At 38.2% G+C, this 18,618-nt stretch overlaps 2 protein-coding genes across 4 annotated transcripts in view; one reads left to right on the top strand and one right to left on the bottom strand.

Moving 5' to 3' along the window:
- Positions 1 to 2,064, top strand: part of mkln1.S (muskelin 1 S homeolog) — a 28,136-nt gene extending 26,072 nt beyond the window's left edge. For both annotated transcript variants that reach the window (XM_018255700.2, XM_041588451.1), the window contains one exon: positions 172 to 2,064. In XM_018255700.2, coding sequence (XP_018111189.1) covers positions 172 to 293 — 122 coding nt within the window. In that variant the 3' untranslated portion in view covers positions 294 to 2,064. The remainder of the gene's footprint in view (positions 1 to 171) is intronic.
- A 1,782-nt stretch (positions 2,065 to 3,846) lies between these two features.
- Positions 3,847 to 18,618, bottom strand: part of LOC108713039 (podocalyxin) — a 43,846-nt gene continuing 29,074 nt past the window's right edge. For both annotated transcript variants that reach the window (XM_018255699.2, XM_041588450.1), the window contains exons 2-8: positions 16,523 to 16,900; positions 14,682 to 15,016; positions 13,278 to 13,346; positions 10,064 to 10,217; positions 8,773 to 8,825; positions 7,256 to 7,420; positions 3,847 to 6,165 (exon numbers count right to left, since the gene is read on the bottom strand). In XM_018255699.2, coding sequence (XP_018111188.1) covers positions 5,980 to 6,165; positions 7,256 to 7,420; positions 8,773 to 8,825; positions 10,064 to 10,217; positions 13,278 to 13,346; positions 14,682 to 15,016; positions 16,523 to 16,900 — 1,340 coding nt within the window. In that variant the 3' untranslated portion in view covers positions 3,847 to 5,979. The remainder of the gene's footprint in view (positions 6,166 to 7,255; positions 7,421 to 8,772; positions 8,826 to 10,063; positions 10,218 to 13,277; positions 13,347 to 14,681; positions 15,017 to 16,522; positions 16,901 to 18,618) is intronic.

The following is an 18,618-nucleotide window of genomic DNA, read 5'->3' as shown; positions in this document are numbered from 1 at the left end:
GTCTGATTGGTCCTTATCACCACACTTTTTCCTGCCTTTTATTGAGCAGGGCACTAGTCCTGCAGTATTTGTTAATGTTGATTTGATTGCAAGCTTTTGGAGTGTGGGCTGTACAGATGTGCACCATGAGACCACTGACAACATCCTCTTATTTTGTTTAACCCTTGCCAGGTTTCTCTGATGTTGACCACACTTACTTTCAGAGAACTCAGCTCTTTGATATTTTAGTCAACTTCTTCCCAGACTCCATGACTCCTCCTAAAGGCAACCTTGTTGACCTTATTACTCTGTAAATGAAAATACAAACAACACAACAACAACAATGGACTTGAAGCAGAACAAGAAATCCCAGACTGATAATCTTTGTTTTTGGCTTTTTTTTTTTTTTTTGCACTGGAGATTGACTGTGATAAAGCAAACACTTGGTGCCATGCTTGAGTGGTAGCCTGGTTGCACCCAGTAGTACCTGAATCACATATACACATATACACCCCGCACTCCCCCTAAAAATATCCATACATGTTTGGGAGTGGCCTGTGAGATTATTCACGAAGACAGTCCCTGCCTCTTTTTCTTTCCCCCCCCCCCCCACTATCTTTTAATGCTCAACAAGGTGCATTGTAATGGGGGCATATGTGTATGTTATAATAACATGAGAAATACTTTGCATCAGTGCTGAACAGGAATAAGTCCACGAGAAGACTTATGGACACTACTGGGTCTCCTCCTGTACAGCTTCTGTATTTTCTGTATAAAGAAAAATACTTTTTTGCCATTTTTATTTTTTTTCCACAGCCTTACACTGAATTTTTAGTCATGGCTTGTAAAATAAATAAATAAATGGAGATGTAACCCAAAGATTACGGGCACTGTGGGGAACTGGGCTGAAAAACTCAATGTTAATTTATTGTTATTCTTATATTGAAAATGGGTAGAAAAAAGTTTGATGTGCTATGAAAAATAAATCCTACATTCTGTTCTAACATCATTGCTTAGGATGAATGGCAAATGCTGGCCATTGCTCTCAGACAATTGCAAGGGCTCATTGAAGCAATAAGTGGCCCCACACCATATTTAACATGCCACCATACTGTTGGGATCATGAGCAGAGTCTGTAGCACAGCTTGAGTCTTCATCATCGCTGTGCTCTCATACAGCAGAGCTTCTCCTTTAGTCCTCAGCCCTTATGGCTTAAAGTTTGCAGGGAGTCTCCTATTAAAGTGAATGAGAATTAAAAATTAAAGTCACCTTATACCACCACTATTAAGATGCTAGTGGAAAGCAAGCACCGCTCTCAGCCTTAATTTAAAGGGTTTGCTCACCTGTGAGTTTACTTTTCAATATGATGTAGAGGGTGATGCTCCGAGATTATTTGCAATTGGTTTTTAGTTTTTGTTAAGTTATTTAGCTTTATATTCAGTAGCTCTGCAGTTTGCAGTTTCAGCAGTCTGATTGCCAGGGTCCAAATTGACCTAGCAACCTTGCATTGATTTGAATAGGAGAATGGAATATGAAAAGGAGAGGGCCTGAATAAGTATATACTACTCAAACAATAAATGTGTAGCCTTACAGAGCATTTGTTTTTAGATGGGGTTAGTGACTCCCGTTTGAAAGCTGGAAAGAGTCAGAAGAAGATAACAAAATATTCAAAAACTATACAATATAAAGCCGACCAACTGAAAAGTTGCTTAGATTTGGCCATCCCGTAACATATTAAAAATGAAAGGTGACTCACCCCTTTAATGTCATGGCCGTTCAAAAGAAATGTATATGTTTAGGCAATGGATTATTTTATACTCAAACACTTCCTTTTAGCCATTCTTAAAACAGTATTATAACGGACATAAATCCTATCAGGTGATAATAATGGTAAAACAGGGTTATTCAGTGTCATCTGCAGAATTAGTGCTGCTGCGCAATTACAAACAATAGACATGAAATGTGCATTTCTGGACACCTATTTAGGCCGCCATTCATTTTGAAAAGTTTGTAAATCTTTGCATAAAAATAGATGTATTATGTACCAATAAGTTCAAAATTGTCTTATAAATTGTCTTATACGTGTCCAGCGTGGTCCTCTCGTTCTTTAGTGCATGTCATTCCCTGATGGAAATATGTAAGTATCTGTGTGTATCTCATGTTTCTCTTACAGCTGCTGAGGGTGGGAAAGATGGGTGTTGGGTGCCCAGTGACTGATAAACAGTTAACCTGTAGGGTAAAACTTATTTCAACATATCATGGGAGGCACAGCAGTCCTCTTCAAACCTTCATGAAATGACCAGAGACAACCTACCTCTGTTTGCAAAACATGCTGAATATCATCACACTGATGGAAAACTCAGTTTATATATACTAGCCTGTGTTTTTCACTTTTACTCAATGTGGCTAATATAAAGATTAATACACATTTTATTGTGTTTAAATATGAATTCCTGAATTAATGTGCCCTTCTACTTTGCCAACTATACTGCAAAATGCTGTCTGGTTGCAAAGGTAAGTGATTCTAGCAACTGGTAAGCAGACTTTTAAATTATTTTCTATTAATTCTTCACTTCATGTCCTAGTTACTTGGTTCAGTTATAATCCACGAAGCTCCTTGGAATACCTATGTACATTTGTGTTCAGAATAATAGCAGTCTGACATTAACCTGATAAATCACTGTTTTTGCTAGAAATTATATTTCTACATGGCAAATAATTTACTAGTAGGTGTAATAGAGTAATAGAAAACCAACAGACATGACATGCATGCTGCTGATTTTGTGTAATTGAATCATTAATTGAGGCTTGTTCCAAATAATAGTAGTGTGGAGTTCAATTAGTGAGGTCATTCTGTGAAAAAACAGGTGTGAATTGCAACTCTTATTTAAGGAAGGAAGGCGGCAAATGTTCAGAAGTTGATTCAACTGTTACTTTGATTAACAGTTGAATTAACATATAAAGAAGTGCAGCAAATGATAGGCTGTTCAGTTAAAATGTTCTCAAATGGTTTAAAATGGCAACCAAAACCTAAAAGATGTGGAAGAAAATGGAAACTACCATTTGAATGGACAGATGAATAGCCAAAAATGGCAAAGACTCAGCCAATGATCAGCTCCAGGAAGATCAAAGAAGGTGTAAAGTTGCCTGTGAGTTCTGTTACAATTAGAAGATGTATATGTGAAGCCAAGCTATTGGGCCTATTTATCGCATACCAGGGATCATGGATCAGTTTCAATACACTAAAATACTTGAAGAGGTTATGTTGCCTTATGCCAAAGAGGAAATGCCCTTGCAACAAGACAAAGACCACCAGTAAATGAGCAACATCTTGGTTCTGGACCAACAAGATTAACTTTATGGAGTGACCAGCCTGATACCAGACCCTAAAGGAGAATTCAACCATAAATTAAAAAAAAAAAAACGTACCCCCCCTCACTCCTAGCCTACATAGACCTCTCCCCCCCCCCCAGCCTAGCTGCTACCCCAGGCAAATGCCAATAACTCTTTACTTACCCCTCGGTTACAGATTCTGTCCAGCGGAGTTGACAGCAGCTATCGTTCGGCTCTTTGGAAAGAGTGCAGTTGGAGCAATCTTCCAGTCCGCGACAACTATGCATGCCCCGAAAGTTGCTGAAATGCGTCTCTCATTCGGAAGATTACTGAAGAGCTGGAAGATGGCTGCTGTGAACTGCGCTGGACAGAATATGCACTGAGGGGTAAGTAAAGACTTAGGGGATGCAGTAGGAATGGTGCTTTGCTCTTCAGCTTTGTCTTGTACTTTCTATAAGAAACACTCACAGCACAGCCATAGCAGAACTCCAATAAGGATTTAATGTAACACTTGTATAAAGAAAGGAAACCGTGTAGGCAAAAACAGGTTTATTAATAGTTTACATTTTTAAAATAAAATTTGTAAGAAACTATCTTTACAATCCAGTTCTTGGTAATTCCCAGTGTTTAACAGACCCCTGTTCCTAGAGGAGCCATTTAGCAAGGCAATGCTTGAAACGTTCCACACAAAACTCATAAAAAAAATCAGGATCTAAAGCAAAAGCAGCACAGGTCAAGATGTTCCCTTTAAAGATAACACCCTCATTTCTTCTGAGGAGATTTTGGCAGAGAAAAATCAAGTTAGTGCAAAAATACTTTTCTATTGGAATAAACCAGAAGCAATCAAAATGGCACATCTCTCAGTTTGGGTTATTGTGGGGATAGAATAATGAAGCGTAATTGAATTTTCTTTCTATCTGCCAGCTATCTTGCCCCCCCCCCCCCCGAAGCATTCTGTACAATGCAGACAGTGTATACTTAAAGGGAAAACTGTTGCAGCAATAGACATGCAAGTGCTCCCACTGGTCCAGCTCACTACCTTTGTCACTTACCTGCCAGACTTTTGGCTTTGAGCAAATCTTTGTTCCCTTAGTGAACACTGTGGATACACTTGGCCATAAAATGAGTGCTGTCTTATTCCAGGATTTCAATGGCTACATCGTGGAATCACATTCTGCCAACCAGTGGTGCATTACTAGTAGTGATGGGCGAATCTGACCCGTTTCACTTCTCCAAAAATTCACTGAAATGCATTAGTCTATTGGTGACCATTTTTTTTTTTTTGACGAACAACAAATTGTGCAAACAGTTTTTCACCCATATGGGCATTATTTTCACTGCAAAACTTGGTGAAAATTTTGGTAATCACTAGGACTGCTCCAAAGTATTATGCTTGGCATCCTGGGACTTGATTGAGTTTTACCCTACAATCCCGTTCCACTTCCAACAAACCCCACTCCTGCAGCGAGTACTTGCCCTCCAGGTCCTGGATCAATGCTATTTTCAGCTGTGCATAGGATTGTATCCCTTTTATTATGGTGCTTAAATTAATAGGACAGAGTTTGGAAATTAGTGAAAGTCAAATGCTATATATTTAAATGTAATTGTATTGCAGTGGCTCTAGGGCCACTCTCTCCAGTGCATAAGAAGCTGTTACTAACAGTCCCTGTAATCATTAAGTCTTCAGTAGCACATTCTCTGGCCAGACAAAGATATCTGTAGCCTTTTCTTCATGGGAGCTAAAACACAATTGTTTTACAGTGTAGTATGAATCCACCACACAATGGTATTTGAATTGCTCTGTTGGTCTGTTCTATGGGAGTGACCATAGAAAATGAACTTTTGTTTTGTCATTTTGTTTATTGGTCATTATTTTGAAGATAAATATTTGGTTGCTGTGGGTTACCAGCCCTGGGCATAGTTTGCTCTTTTTATTATTATAATACAAAATGGAAATAAAAAAGATGTTTCTCATGAGGTCAGGAGAGAACTGCTCTGCAGTGATTATAATGGCACGTTCTAGTACGGTATTAAAAACAGCCTTTATACACACAAACATCTGCCTATGTGTATTTGATAAGAAAAATACCAGGTTCTGGCTAAAGCACATTAAGTAGTTACATGGTAGAACAAAGTAAATAATAAAAAAAAAGGTATTTTGTTGCATTGAGTAACAACAACTATACAAATATTACAAAATTCCACCTCTCTCCCCATGTCTAAATATGTTTATTGGTTATGGGGTAGATCCCAGAATATGCCCTTTACTCATTGTTTCTCTCCGTTCTGTATGTGGCACCATGTATGCATACTGATCCGTTCCCTTACAAAGTACTGTGAGATTCTCAATGTCATGTAGGAGAAGTCTGTTCCAGGTGTAAGAATACCCTTAGTGTTTTCTGGGAATTAAATACAGTGCAAATATGGCAAATGAGCCGCTTCTTGGATTCTTCCTTAACATCACAAAACCAGACGTATCAAAAGAGCTTATACAGTATGTAAAGCTCAAGGCTGGTTTGAGTGATATCTAAAGTAAGGCGGACAGATTAGAAGAGACTGGGACTGGAATGGTCTTGCTTATATCAGTCAGTTCTCATTCACTTGGCCAGATGTGTGATATATATTGCACTGCTGGATACCCCAAACAGTTATTGACTTTCCAAAGCTTTATAAATGGGTGTCCTCTTCTTCAATGTCCTCTCTTAGGTTATCCAATGGAACAATCCAGCTATCCCCAAGCTCTCTATTAAAACCACATTTGTTCTCCTGCATCTCTGGAGCTGTCTCCATGACCTCCAGAGTTGGATTATCGTGGTATCCGTTCTCCATGGTTTGAAGTTCCTCTGTAAGCCTCTGACAAGGAATTAAGAAAGGAGTCAGTATTTGATATTTATACTTATCTTTTTTTGTGTACCCCTGTTAAGGGTTGCTACCCACATCCCAACCATATCACACCAAATATACTTGCTGGCAGATTTACTTAAAGGAGAAGGAAAGCCACGGAGGCATTTTATTGCCAATATATTAGCTGCAATAGTGCAAGCTAGAATGCTATATTTATTATGTAGAATGTTTTACCATACCTGAGTAAAAAGCTCAAGAAGCTTTCTGTTTGTTTAGGATAGCAGCTGCAGTATTAGCTTGGTCTGACATCACTTCCTACCTGAGTCTCTCCCTGCTCACTCATAGCTCTGGGCTCAGATTACAGCAGAGAAGGGGGGGGGAAGAGGAGCAAACTGAGCATGCTCCTGCCCGGGGCAATGAGGTTTAAACTGAAGGCAAGAAGTCTGATACAGAAGCCCATGAGTACACAATAGAAGGAAAGAAATGCAGTGTTTCTTTTGAGAGGACTCCGAGCAGCATTACTTTGAGGGTTTACTGGTGTATTTATATAGACCTTTCTGATAAAGCTTACTTAGTTTTATCCTATCCTTCTTTAAAGGGAATGTAAAGTCATTTTTAAAAGTGAATGTATAGATTTTAGCACTAAATTACACAACCTTGTAACATATGTCTTAAAACTCTTGTACCTGCTTTGAGATACAGGTGATGGATTGTTTCTGCAGCTTTCTCTCCTCTCCCTTGATCATGATCACAATGTGACTGACTGTCCGGCTCTTAAGTAATTTATGGGCTGCCCCTCTAATGCTGATTACTGAAAGGCGTCCATGGTGGCCAAGATCTCATATACTGTAGATACACGTTGAGTTTTAACAGACATATGTTACATAGTTAAATTGGGTTGAAAAAAGACAAAGTCCATCAAGCTCAACCCCTCCAAATGAATGCTGAAAGATTCCTAGCACTTTGATTTCCAAACAACCAGGAAAGTGTTTGAGGTATTGACATTTTTATCTATGACAATCAATATTAGACTTATGTACTTTACTAAACTAGAACTGTTTGTTTCTGTTCTAATTGAGGTGTGACTTGTGTTGCTTACCTGCTCTCGTTTATGAGTTTGCCTCTGGTGCCAGCACCCATAGATAGCTGCAATGAGCAGTAGGGACACAGCCAAACAGACGATTGTGATTATTAGAGGCATGCTTAGCCAATCATCATCATCAATACTTTCTATTTTATCTGTTAAAAATAAGGATTTTCCATCCTACATGAGAAAGAATAAAGAAAGGATTAATTATATACAGTATTAGTTGGCATCAAGTACAATGTACGGTTTTATGATTACAGAGAATAAGGAAACATTAAAACTTAAAATGATTTGCTTTAAATTGAGTCTATGGGTGATTACTGTCCTGTAATTCGGAGCTTTTTGGACAAGGGGTTTCTGGTTAATGGATCTAATACCTGTACTGCAAATCATCCTTTTCTTTGAAATCTTATAAATGGGTTAAGCTGTAAAAGGTTGTAAACGGACTTTGACCACATTATATACAAAGGCTAAAAGGGCAACTACACTCAGATACTCTTTTTTTTTTTTTTTTTTTTTTTTTATTTACAATGAAAGAAACTGTAATTTAAAGCAACTTTCCAAATTACAATAATTTAAAAAAAATCTAGTTTTTTAAAGTTATTTGCAAATTAACTTTATATTGAAAGCAGTATGCAATTGGCTACTCTCTAATTGGGTACTGCTGTTGTGACTCCTGAAAAAATGAAGCAGAAGCAACTGATTAACATGCCTGAAGAAGGACTGACTTCTATCACACTGTTTCAGTGATTAGAACCAGTGAACAGAAAGACAAATAATAAATAAATATTGCTTTTAGTGAAAATTACATTTTAAATGACTTTCAAACCACTGAAAATGGTTCATTAAAGGACATGTTAACCCAAAAAATATTGCCTAATAAAAGAAAATTATAAGCAACTTTTCAATATGACTCTATTAAAGATTAACAGTTATTTGTAAATATAATTGCTATTGAAAGCAGCATTTGCTTAACTCCCGGGTTGCTACTTTTTAAACAATGTTGCAAAAGTCAGTCTCCTCCAGCAAGACCGGTCTATTAATCCCTTAGTTTATTAATCCCTTAGTTTATGTTACAGGGCAGAGAATAGAAAGGGATAGACAAACACTGCTTTCAATAGCAATACATATACAATTATATAAATAAATAAATACATGTATTAAAAACCATAAGACCACATAGATTCCCACTCTTGCAAAAATCAAATTCATGTAATCAGTTCTAGTGACCAAAAATAGGTACTAAACATATCAAAATACAACTATTGCACAACTTAAAATCTACAAAATCTTTATTTTTCCAAACATATTAAAACATATATTGACCCCATATCTATAGCCTAACGAGTTTCATGCTTACCCAGCACTTAATCATGGGCTCTATGAGTTGTATTTTGATATGTTTATTCTTACCCCTGACAATATACTGTGTGTGTATGGAGCTTTAGCATACAAACATCTACAGTATCAAGCCACAACAACATAACTTTACTAATAATTACATTTTTTTTAAAATTTGAAAAATGTACCTTATCTGTCAAGTTCTTCAGCATATTATGAAGGTCATTATGAGCTAAACGTGCTAAAAATAAAATATATGTATGTGTGAGTATATAAAACATATGTTATATTATATGTTCATAGAAAGCACTAAATATTATATAATATATGGGAAAGGGTAAGAATGTGATATTCAGTAGACATACAGTATAGTATATGCATTCAAGCTCAGTGGTTAATAGGAACAATCACTCTCTTGCCACCTTTTTTGTTCCCCCAATGTATATAACATATTAAGAGATAAAACAATGAAGCATTTGACATAATAAGATATTTTGGTTCATTTTGGTGATTTTCAGCCTCTTGCCCTTTTTGCATTTGAGGAGCAGAAGTAGCGGTAGGGAGTCTGCAGTTGTCAGACTTGATCACTAGATGGCGTGCCTCCTTCTGAACAGGTCTCTCTTCTGGGTATAGAGCTCCTTCTCTTGCCTTTTTAAAATATTTGCCTATAAACTGCCTTACTTATTGCAAACCAATATTAAATATATCCAGGAATAGCCATCCTGACTGCTGATGTGAGCTACAATAAAATATTCCACAGAAATCTGTGCAGAACAGGCCCTAGTAGTCCAATGATCAGAACTCTTCTTCTCCAAGCAGTCATTTTGAAACTATGGTTTGGTATCCACATTGCACAGTCAAAAGTCCTTTAAAGTTGTCCAGAGCAGCTCCCAATCTTCTATTCCTATTAGGCCATGTTTTGTCAGTAGCAATGGAGATGCTCAGTGTGCCCTGGACTAATGTTAATAAGGTTACTGCAAATCACCAACATATTCTGAGAAAGTAACATTTTTTTATGGAAGCTGATGCTCCAGGACTAATTATAATTCTGATGTAGAATGTGCCATGTTTATGCTTCAGGCAATGTGACAGTACTGTATATTAAAGCAGGCTGCACGGAGAAGATGTCCTCATTACTGCTGATCTTCTCATTTGTAACTAATAGTACAGATTGGAGAAATGAAAACCATAAATAAATATTTCTAGACAAGGTCAGACACCGGGAAAAAAAACTGTGGGCCCTGCCGGCCCAGACCTGCTCCCTGCATGAACCCTTTGCTGCTTCTTGGGACCTACCTTCCTTCCTGGCCCCTGGCATGGCCACAAGAAGAGAAAGGTATGTGGGGAGGGGGCTGGAGGGGGTTGCATATCAGGTAAGAGTTCAACACTGATTCTAGACACAAATAAAACTGATACTGTGAAGCAAGCCCCCAAGCAGTAGCCAGAATACAAACGTATTTTTTTTCCCATGATACTCACTTTCCACTACAACTTCCAGTACTTCCACCCTATCACTCCACTTGTCATTATAGCCAAGAACTATGTTGCATTGCTCTGTATACTCAATTACAGGTCTCACTGCTTTGCATATGTTCTGGAGATCTTCATATTGCTTCATGCCGATATCTGAGTTCTAGGAACAAAGAACAAGAGACTTTATGAACCAAAAAATGTGTTAAATGATCTTTTACATACTTCACATGCTTTTGCTTTGACCAGTCCTTTCAGTATAATCCTAAAAATAACTTCTGTGTTTAGAATTATTTGGGGACATAGGAGGAAGGAGTGCAATGTGCTGTCCTCAGGACCAAACTAACAGATCAGCCCATTTCTAGTATAGTAAAATGCAGGGCTCCAGTCAGTATGTACATTTGTTACTTACATTTTTTAGATATATTTTTTATATAGCAGTTTTTTAATGTTTACGTAATCATGTGTTAACCTAATATGATACCTCCTAATTTTCCCTATTTATGAGAAAGAGTCCTCAGTGGGTGTAGGGCTTAACAAAATGTTCCCAGTTCTGCATTTGGGAATATAGGTATATGGGCATATCATTTGTTTGGTATAGACACCTATGGCTACATGTCTTGCCAACTGCTGAAATAAACAATGGTACTCACTGAGCTATGATCTAAATATTTTTAGTCAAGCGCAGATAATATAAGGCTTGTTAAGGATCATTACATTTTCCACTGCCATTTCTCTAAATAAAGATAGCTGCCCTTTCTCCTCACTAGCTTGCCTTACGTGGCTTCATTTTTTATTTGTACTACACAAGCCACCGACCTGATTTTCTGGAAATGCGGTGAAATGCCGTGTTACAGGCGTTGCTATGAGATAATGTTTATACTATAAAATATTTGTAGTATGTGTCCCTTTGATCTTGTATCCAGCTAATCATACTTTTCTTTACTTTTTTATCTGCATGTACATCTGTATTTTCCAGGTATGCCATAATATGTTATTTCCTGGTGTTCTATTATTTCAGCTTTGCCTCATTCTTTCAGTTAAATGGTGCGTTGATACTCGTGTATTTGCCCACGGGCTTTGCCTTTCATACTTTAGCCTACTATATTAATCAGAGAGTATGTTTTTCTCTTCTATATATTCTAACTCACCATGGGGTTGTGGGACCATATAAAAGCATGAGGCTATATTGGATGTATTTTATTTATGATAACAACATAACATATTGTCGAGGTCCACTAGTGAGGGTTTATCTGCCTTTCACTTGTTGTTATATAAAAACATGCATTAGTAAGACAAATAAGAGGGAAATCTTTTATTATGTGCCAGATATTTTGAGCAGATTTGTTAGAATTTAGCTGCTTAACATCTTTTGTTGCTCAGTTATATGTTGTGAGTCTGAAAGGTCTGCTTTAATTGGTTAATACACACACCAAGGTTCACTTTCCATGTAAGTAATACCTAACAAAAATTTGGGGTTCGATATGCTGAACAAGACAATGTACCAAGAATGCTGCAAACATGAGCTATGGCTCTGTCGTACATAAAAGGCCTGGCATAAAATGTATTTATTGGGTTGTCTTTACTATATTGGTCATGACATCCTACAGGAAAGAAACTCAAACAACAAAAATATCCTAGGTAGGAAATACCATAGTGAGAGCACTAGAGTGAGTTCAAAAATGTATTTAGGCAACAGGATGGGGCTGAAGTTTTGACTTTTCATATTCTGAAGGATGTTTGGTTTGGCTGTGTGATTAGGAAAAAGAATCAATGTATTTAGTGTAAACAGAAAATGCAACTTTCTGAAGTTTCACCAGAGTGAAGAAAAAAATAACATTTTGCTTAAAAACTTCTACAACTTCCTCAGCACCAGCCACAATACATACTGTATATGCTGCAACAAACAATTTTTTTTTACTCATTGGACTCTATGGGAGTCTTTTTCGTGGTGGAACCAGGCGAAAAATTTTGCTCCTCACTAGTGAGCAGTAGCTTACATTCTGTGTCTTTCCCTGTTGTATCTAATGACTGCAGCCCTTATCTGAGAACTGCCAAGGAGTCACCCTAGTGATTTTACTTGCATATTTATTCATTTTGACTAAAGCCAGCAACACATAACAAAGACAAGGCAGATCCCAATAGCTACAGTATAAACTGCTCATAGCCTGTAACATACTGCCTGGAGTTGAACCACTGACCTGGTGTTTTCAAGCTGTTAGCACTACAGGTACAGTCCTGGTTCTCTGCTATTGCTAGTAGGCATGGCTTGTTTCATCTAATATCAGGGTCGGAATTAGGGGTAGGCAGAAGAGGCATCTGCCTAGGGCGGAACAATAGGGGGCATTGGGCAGGTACCTGTTAAAGGGTCTTCTGCCTACCCCTAGTTCATGTTTGTTCCACTCTGCCCTCACTGCCTGCTGCTCTTCCCTCTGCTGCTCTCACTTCTGTCACCGCCGCCCGCCCATGCACACAGTGTCAAGGTTGCCTAGGGCTCCCGGTCAGCTTGGCCTGGTCCTTGCTAATATAGCCACAGGTGATCAGGCTATATAACTCCCTGCTCTGCACTGACCCACTGCTCTTTATAGTCAATCATGCTTGGTCCTAGGTGTTCTTGTGATTGCTGTTCCCTTTACACCTGCTACTGTCCTGTGTGGCTTCTTTGGTTCAGACCCAGGCTTGTTCCTAACCTTGAGTTTGCCTCATGGCCTGTCTATGTCCAGCCCCTTCCTTACCAGCTCCTTCCTACAGTATACGTTTGATGCCCTTGCCTGCCCCTCTGGGAGTACTGGATTCTTGTGTGGCAACACCAGAGTAGCTAAAGGCTAGGCCCAAAGTAAAGGTGACTGTTATAAGAAGAAGACCACACCTAGAAATGAATCCAGTCACTCCCCTTGGGTTTGCCTACATGACATAACATCTACAGAGAGAAAAAAAAAACTATGGGGCTCATTTATCAAAAGTCATCATTTGAATCATGAAGGATGTTTAAGTAATTCAGGAACTTTTAGGAATACATTTTTATTGATCAGTTTGATCGATCGGTCACTTGATATTTATCATTGTGGGAGCCTTTAGGATTTGCGATAGCAAACCATTCAAAATAACGGCTGGTTTGAGAAGCCCTATTCTTAAGTGTGTTCCACTGCACTTATGATATTGTCCTGTGATAAACCTAAGCTAATAGAATGCATTCATCAGAATTGGCAACAGTTCTACTTACACAGCTCCTGGAGGCGTTCGTTTTCAACTTGAGATTTATGTTATCAAAAACTTTTTTCTGACAAGTTACCTAAAAGAAAAACAGAAGATGAATGCTGTTCCATGAATGCACAGATTTGCTGTCTGTTTCCTTCTTTCATTGATCAAGGAAGGTTATCTTTCCCATAGCATGACCTTGATTATCAGAATAAACACACACATGGTTCTGAACCTGAGAACTACTCCAGTTTATAAATTCTAGGTTAAACATTAGCAATCTGTGGGGTTCGTACCTTAAGAGGGGATGGATGTTAAAACAATGGTTCTAAATACCTGCAAACAAAGTTTTTCTATTGAAATATTCACAGAATACCTTATAGCAGTGATCCTCAACCAGTAGATGTTGCTCCCACTGGCATTAGAACAGATGCTTATTTTTGAATTTCTGGTTTGGAGGCAAGTTTTTGTTGCATAAAGACCCAGTGAAAAGCCAAACAGAGCCTTATGTAGGTTAACATTTCACAAAGGGTCCAATCATAGCTCTTATTTGGCACCTCTGAAATATCTTTCATGCTTGAGTTGCTCCCAAACACTTTTTATATTTCAATGTGGCTCATGCGTATGAAAGATTCTGGACCCCTGCTGTACAGGCTAAGGGGGAAATTTACTAAAGGGCGAAGTGGCTAATGCTGGCGAAAATTCTCCAGTGTGAAGTAATTTCGGCACTTCACCGATTTACTAACGGTCGCTAGCGAGATTTTGCTGGTGTAATTTTGCCAAGGAGATACCTCTATTGCCAGACTTGCCTTCGCCACCTCAGACCAGGTGAAGTGCAATAGAGTAGATAGGAGTTGCTCAAAAAAAAGTTGAGAAAACACTGGTGTCTTTTCCTTTTTACAGGGTGATAGGCTGAAAAAGATCAAAACATTTTTTTGGGGTACCCTCCTTCCCCCCTACATTTGATAACACATGGCACCTAAACTAAACTGTGGGCACATGTGTAGGGCAATATAACACCTCTATATAATTTTATTAAGGTTCCCTGGCCTTGTGTAGTGTAATGTGTTTGCTGCACCATATACATCCATTGTACTTTTACTGCACGCCGTATGCTAATTAGCCAACACTAGCGTAACTTCCAACTGCTGAGCGTATTTTTCTAGCATAACTTCGCCAGTGTTCGGTACACTGTGCGCAACTTCGGATCTTCGTGAATTAGCATTGTCCAGGCGAATTTACGCGTGGCAAAGTGTTGTGATGTGCGCAAAGCCAGCGCTGGCGAATTTTCACCGGTTAGTGAATTTGCCCCTAAATGTCCTTGTATATATCAGGCATGAAACTTGAAACTAGTCTCATCACTACAATATATATATATTTTTTTTTTTTTGTCACCATTTGCCTCTAAATTAAAAGCTGCTTCATTTACCTTTATATTCACATTACTGCCAGGAAGTTTAGTACTTGTTTGAAATGTGGTGGTCAGAAGTGTAGTATCTACAGCAGGTGTTCCATTAATAGAACCAGTGGGCAGGCTGGTTGTAGGACTTTCTGTGGTGCCTGCAGTAGAGGCTGTCATATTGCTGGTGGTGTTTGTAGTAGGCAAGGAGATAGGACTTGTAAAGGAAGAATAAACAGTGCTCCTGTTTGTAGGCGTAGTGTCTTGGACTTGTGTTGTTGTGTTCTGCTGTGCAGATGTTGAAGTGGGCTCTGCGTGAGATGACTGCTCTTGCTTAACTGTTGCTTCAGTAGTCTGGAAAGTTTCTAAATAATAAACAATAATAATCATGTTTAAATAACAAGTTTAACCTTTCAGCAAAAAATTGAAAATCAGTAATTGCCAAGAGCTTGTGAAAATCCTGAACTGACACCAGGCCAAGGCCAATGGAAAACAGAATTTCTCATTGATACTGGAAAACAGATTAGAACTGTTATTGGGTTTTCCAGACCAACAGGCTTATTTGCTCTCTGTTTTCCCTAGTTTGGGCAGATTCAAAGTGTACATTTGTAAGCATCCTGTCAACTTATTGCCCCATTATGTATCCATCTCTAACCTCATTTACTAGGTATTTACTAATGGTAAATGGTAATAACAAAACTCTCTCCTTAAGGATCCTATTTCACTTTAAACCATGGGAAGCAGTAAGGCACAAACCAGTTTTTTTTTTTTTTATACACAAAAACCTTCAATAGAGAGCAATGATTAGTTTACAGAATGCACCTACAGGACCCAATATCTGATAAAAGGCAGGCAGAAGAGATGCCATGTTAACTCATATGTCATAAGTGATTGGCAGTATTTTACATATTACTGATTAATACTGAAAGCATGCACCCAAACTGTAAGGGGATTTAATTGCAAATTCAGTGCTGGAACTGTGTTTAACAGCACCCTAAAAAAAAAACTGGCCAATAGCGCCCCACCCTACAGTTTCTGCCAGATAATCATTTTAATCGTATCTATACATGGGAAAAAAAGGATGCTTTCCATTGACAAGAGAAACTATCTTTTCTTTCATTCTTAAAAGGCTAGTAGAGTCCACACCTTAGTAATAGTTTAGTAATACTGCCCACTGCTGAATCTGGCCCTGCGCAGACACATTTGAATTAAATGTCAGAAGTGTGAGAAACGTGGAGGCTTAGATTTTAAGGTTTTGGAAACCACAACTAAATTCACAAACTCTAAAACAACAACTGTCATAGAATTTATTAAAATATCTGAATATAAAAAGTATGAACGACTAAAAGCGCTGTATGATGCAGTAAAAAATACAGAAACCCTTAAAACTTTTTACAGGCAATTCCTAGTGAATAAAAAAACTGAAAACCTTTAAAAGTCCAAATTGATTTAAAGAGGCCCAATAGGATCAGCACAGCTACTATTGACTTCTATAGCACCTCGACAACTTTTATCTGGCAAAGTTTTGAATGAGAGATTTTAGTGGTTTATACACTTAATAAATCTAGAGATGTTAAAGCTTTATAGAAATATAGGAAAATCGCACATTTTTCGAGATGGAAAAAATTGCAATTCGATTGTTAGTAAAAGGGTCCCATAGAGTGTGTGTGTGTGTGTGTGTGTGTGAGCTGTTTTCAGATTTTTTTAAAAAATGCTAGGTATAGGAAACTACTAATAATGAATTGTAAAGAAAAATAATTATTATTAGCTATTAATGAATTATATAACTACATTAAAGTTTTTTATAACTAAAATTATAGTTTCTCTTTACCCACTATCCAGTTTGTCTGTTAAAAATCGATCTGCATTACCTTGAGATGATAAAGGATTTCCTGCAGTGCTGGTTGCTGTTGGTTTTAATGAAGATTGGGCTGAAGGTGTGACAGTAGTAGTCAGAGCTGAATCCGTTTTCCCAGCTGTAGTTCCCTTTGGTGTACTGGCTGCTGTTACTGTGCTAATAGGATTGGGGATGTTGGCAGCTGAGGCACTTGTTACAGAGCTTTGAGTTAAACTCAGAACAGAACTAGTGGCCATTTCTGTTGAAGTAACTGGTACAGTAACAGTTGTAGGCTTCGTAGTTAATGCAGCTGATGTGTCTGTAATTGAAGCTTTAGTGGTTAAGTTTTCCAGTGGTGTCGTTGCTGCACTGACTATAGTAGTCTGCTGTGCCATGGATAATATGTTGCATCCTGTAATACAAAGAAAACATAGATGGCTGAAAATGAACAATAAAATTTCATATTTCATGTAACATCACAGCTATTTGTGCTCAATCCCATCTACATCAGGAAAGCTTTAGGGCACTGGCACATGGGTATTCTGACTGTGTTGTGCACTATTATTAGATGAGAGGGGAAACGGGAACTAATGTATTTCTATTTGCATAGGAAACATCTCCGTTGCCCCTCAAGAATAATAATAATAACAACAAATATTATTATTATTATTATTATTGGCCAAATTACTGAAACATTAGGAGGGTTATATTTGCTAGACAAGGATTCACACTGATCCCTTATATGTCAGTATAATTCAGTGTTGTCCTTGGATATGGGCAGAAAAAGTAGGATATATCTGTTACTGTTATAGACAAATAAATTAAGCATAAGGTAGATTAGGAATTGGATCTGTTATTCAGAAAACCATTATGCAGAAGGTTCCAAAATATGAGAATGTCATTGCTTATTGATAGAGATGGGAGAATTTTTTCACCTTGTTTCGCTGAAAATACCTGCTAATCAGTGCTTTATTGTGCGTCCACGCGACATGTTTCGGGCAGCAAAGGCCCTTTTTCAAGTGTGGGCCTTTGCTGCCCAAAACATGTCGTGTGGACGCACAATAAAGCACTGATTAGCAGGTATTCTGCTGTTTGCCTTTGATTTCCATATCCCATGATTGAATTATTCTAGTGGTGGCTTGACAGAACACCAGAGGGAATCAAGGCTTTCTAATAACGCTTGGCTTTCTGTGTGTTACCCTGTGAGTGAACGTTACAAGATGACAGCCCCCTGTGGCCAACTTTTAAAGCATAAATTATTTGTTTGATTAGGCTTTGTGGTGCAGTAGGTTTATGCTTATGTTTAATATACAAAATATAGCATTTCTAGCCTTATTCTATTTTAGACTTTCCTTGTCCTTTAAGGTGGCCAAATACAAGTTGTGTTTCTGTTTGACTCTCCTCTGAAGAGTGACAACAGGGGATCCTCAAAGCAACTTTTAAAAGATCTGAAAACTAAAGATTCTTCAGTATCATGGTTTAGGGAAGGCTACAAAAAGCCATCTCAGAGGTTTAAACTGTCTGTTTTCAACTGTAATGTAATCAGGAAATGGAAGGCCACAGGCACAGTTGCTGTAAAACCCAGTTCTGGCAGGCCAAGAAAAATACAGGAGCGGCATATGCGGAGGATTGTGAGAATGGTTACAGACAACTCAAAGATCACAATTCTACAACACCAGTAACTAGCTGCATAAATCAATGTTGTGACAAAACAAACCTCTTGGGGTTTTAAGTGTTTAAATGATTTTAGTAGTCTGAAACAATGGTGCTTCAAATTGCAGAAAGATCATTTATCTGGAATATACAAGGTCCTCTAACATTCTGGAAAATAGGTACCAAAGAGCTTATTTACATTCACAACTTGCACTCCTCCCCACAGTAGTTGCCTCTAAAACCACTTCATTAAAGGTACATACAGTATGTCCAAATGTGCTCCTCTCACTTCTGTATAGTTTCGCTCAGTACTAGTGATGTGCACCCGACCCTAACCCGCCCTCCCACCCACCCACGTCTGTGACTTCCGGGGTTCCCTCTATAGATCCAAGCGACCCGCCAATGACGTCACAAAAAAGGGTGGGGTGATAAAGTGCTCGTCTATAAAAAAGGAAGGCGGAAGCCGACAGTGCAAGG

Source organism: Xenopus laevis, chromosome 3S (genome assembly GCF_017654675.1).
Source record: "Xenopus laevis strain J_2021 chromosome 3S, Xenopus_laevis_v10.1, whole genome shotgun sequence".
In the NCBI taxonomy this organism is placed as follows: domain Eukaryota; kingdom Metazoa; phylum Chordata; class Amphibia; order Anura; family Pipidae; genus Xenopus; species Xenopus laevis.
This window is presented reverse-complemented; position numbering and strand designations above follow the sequence as displayed.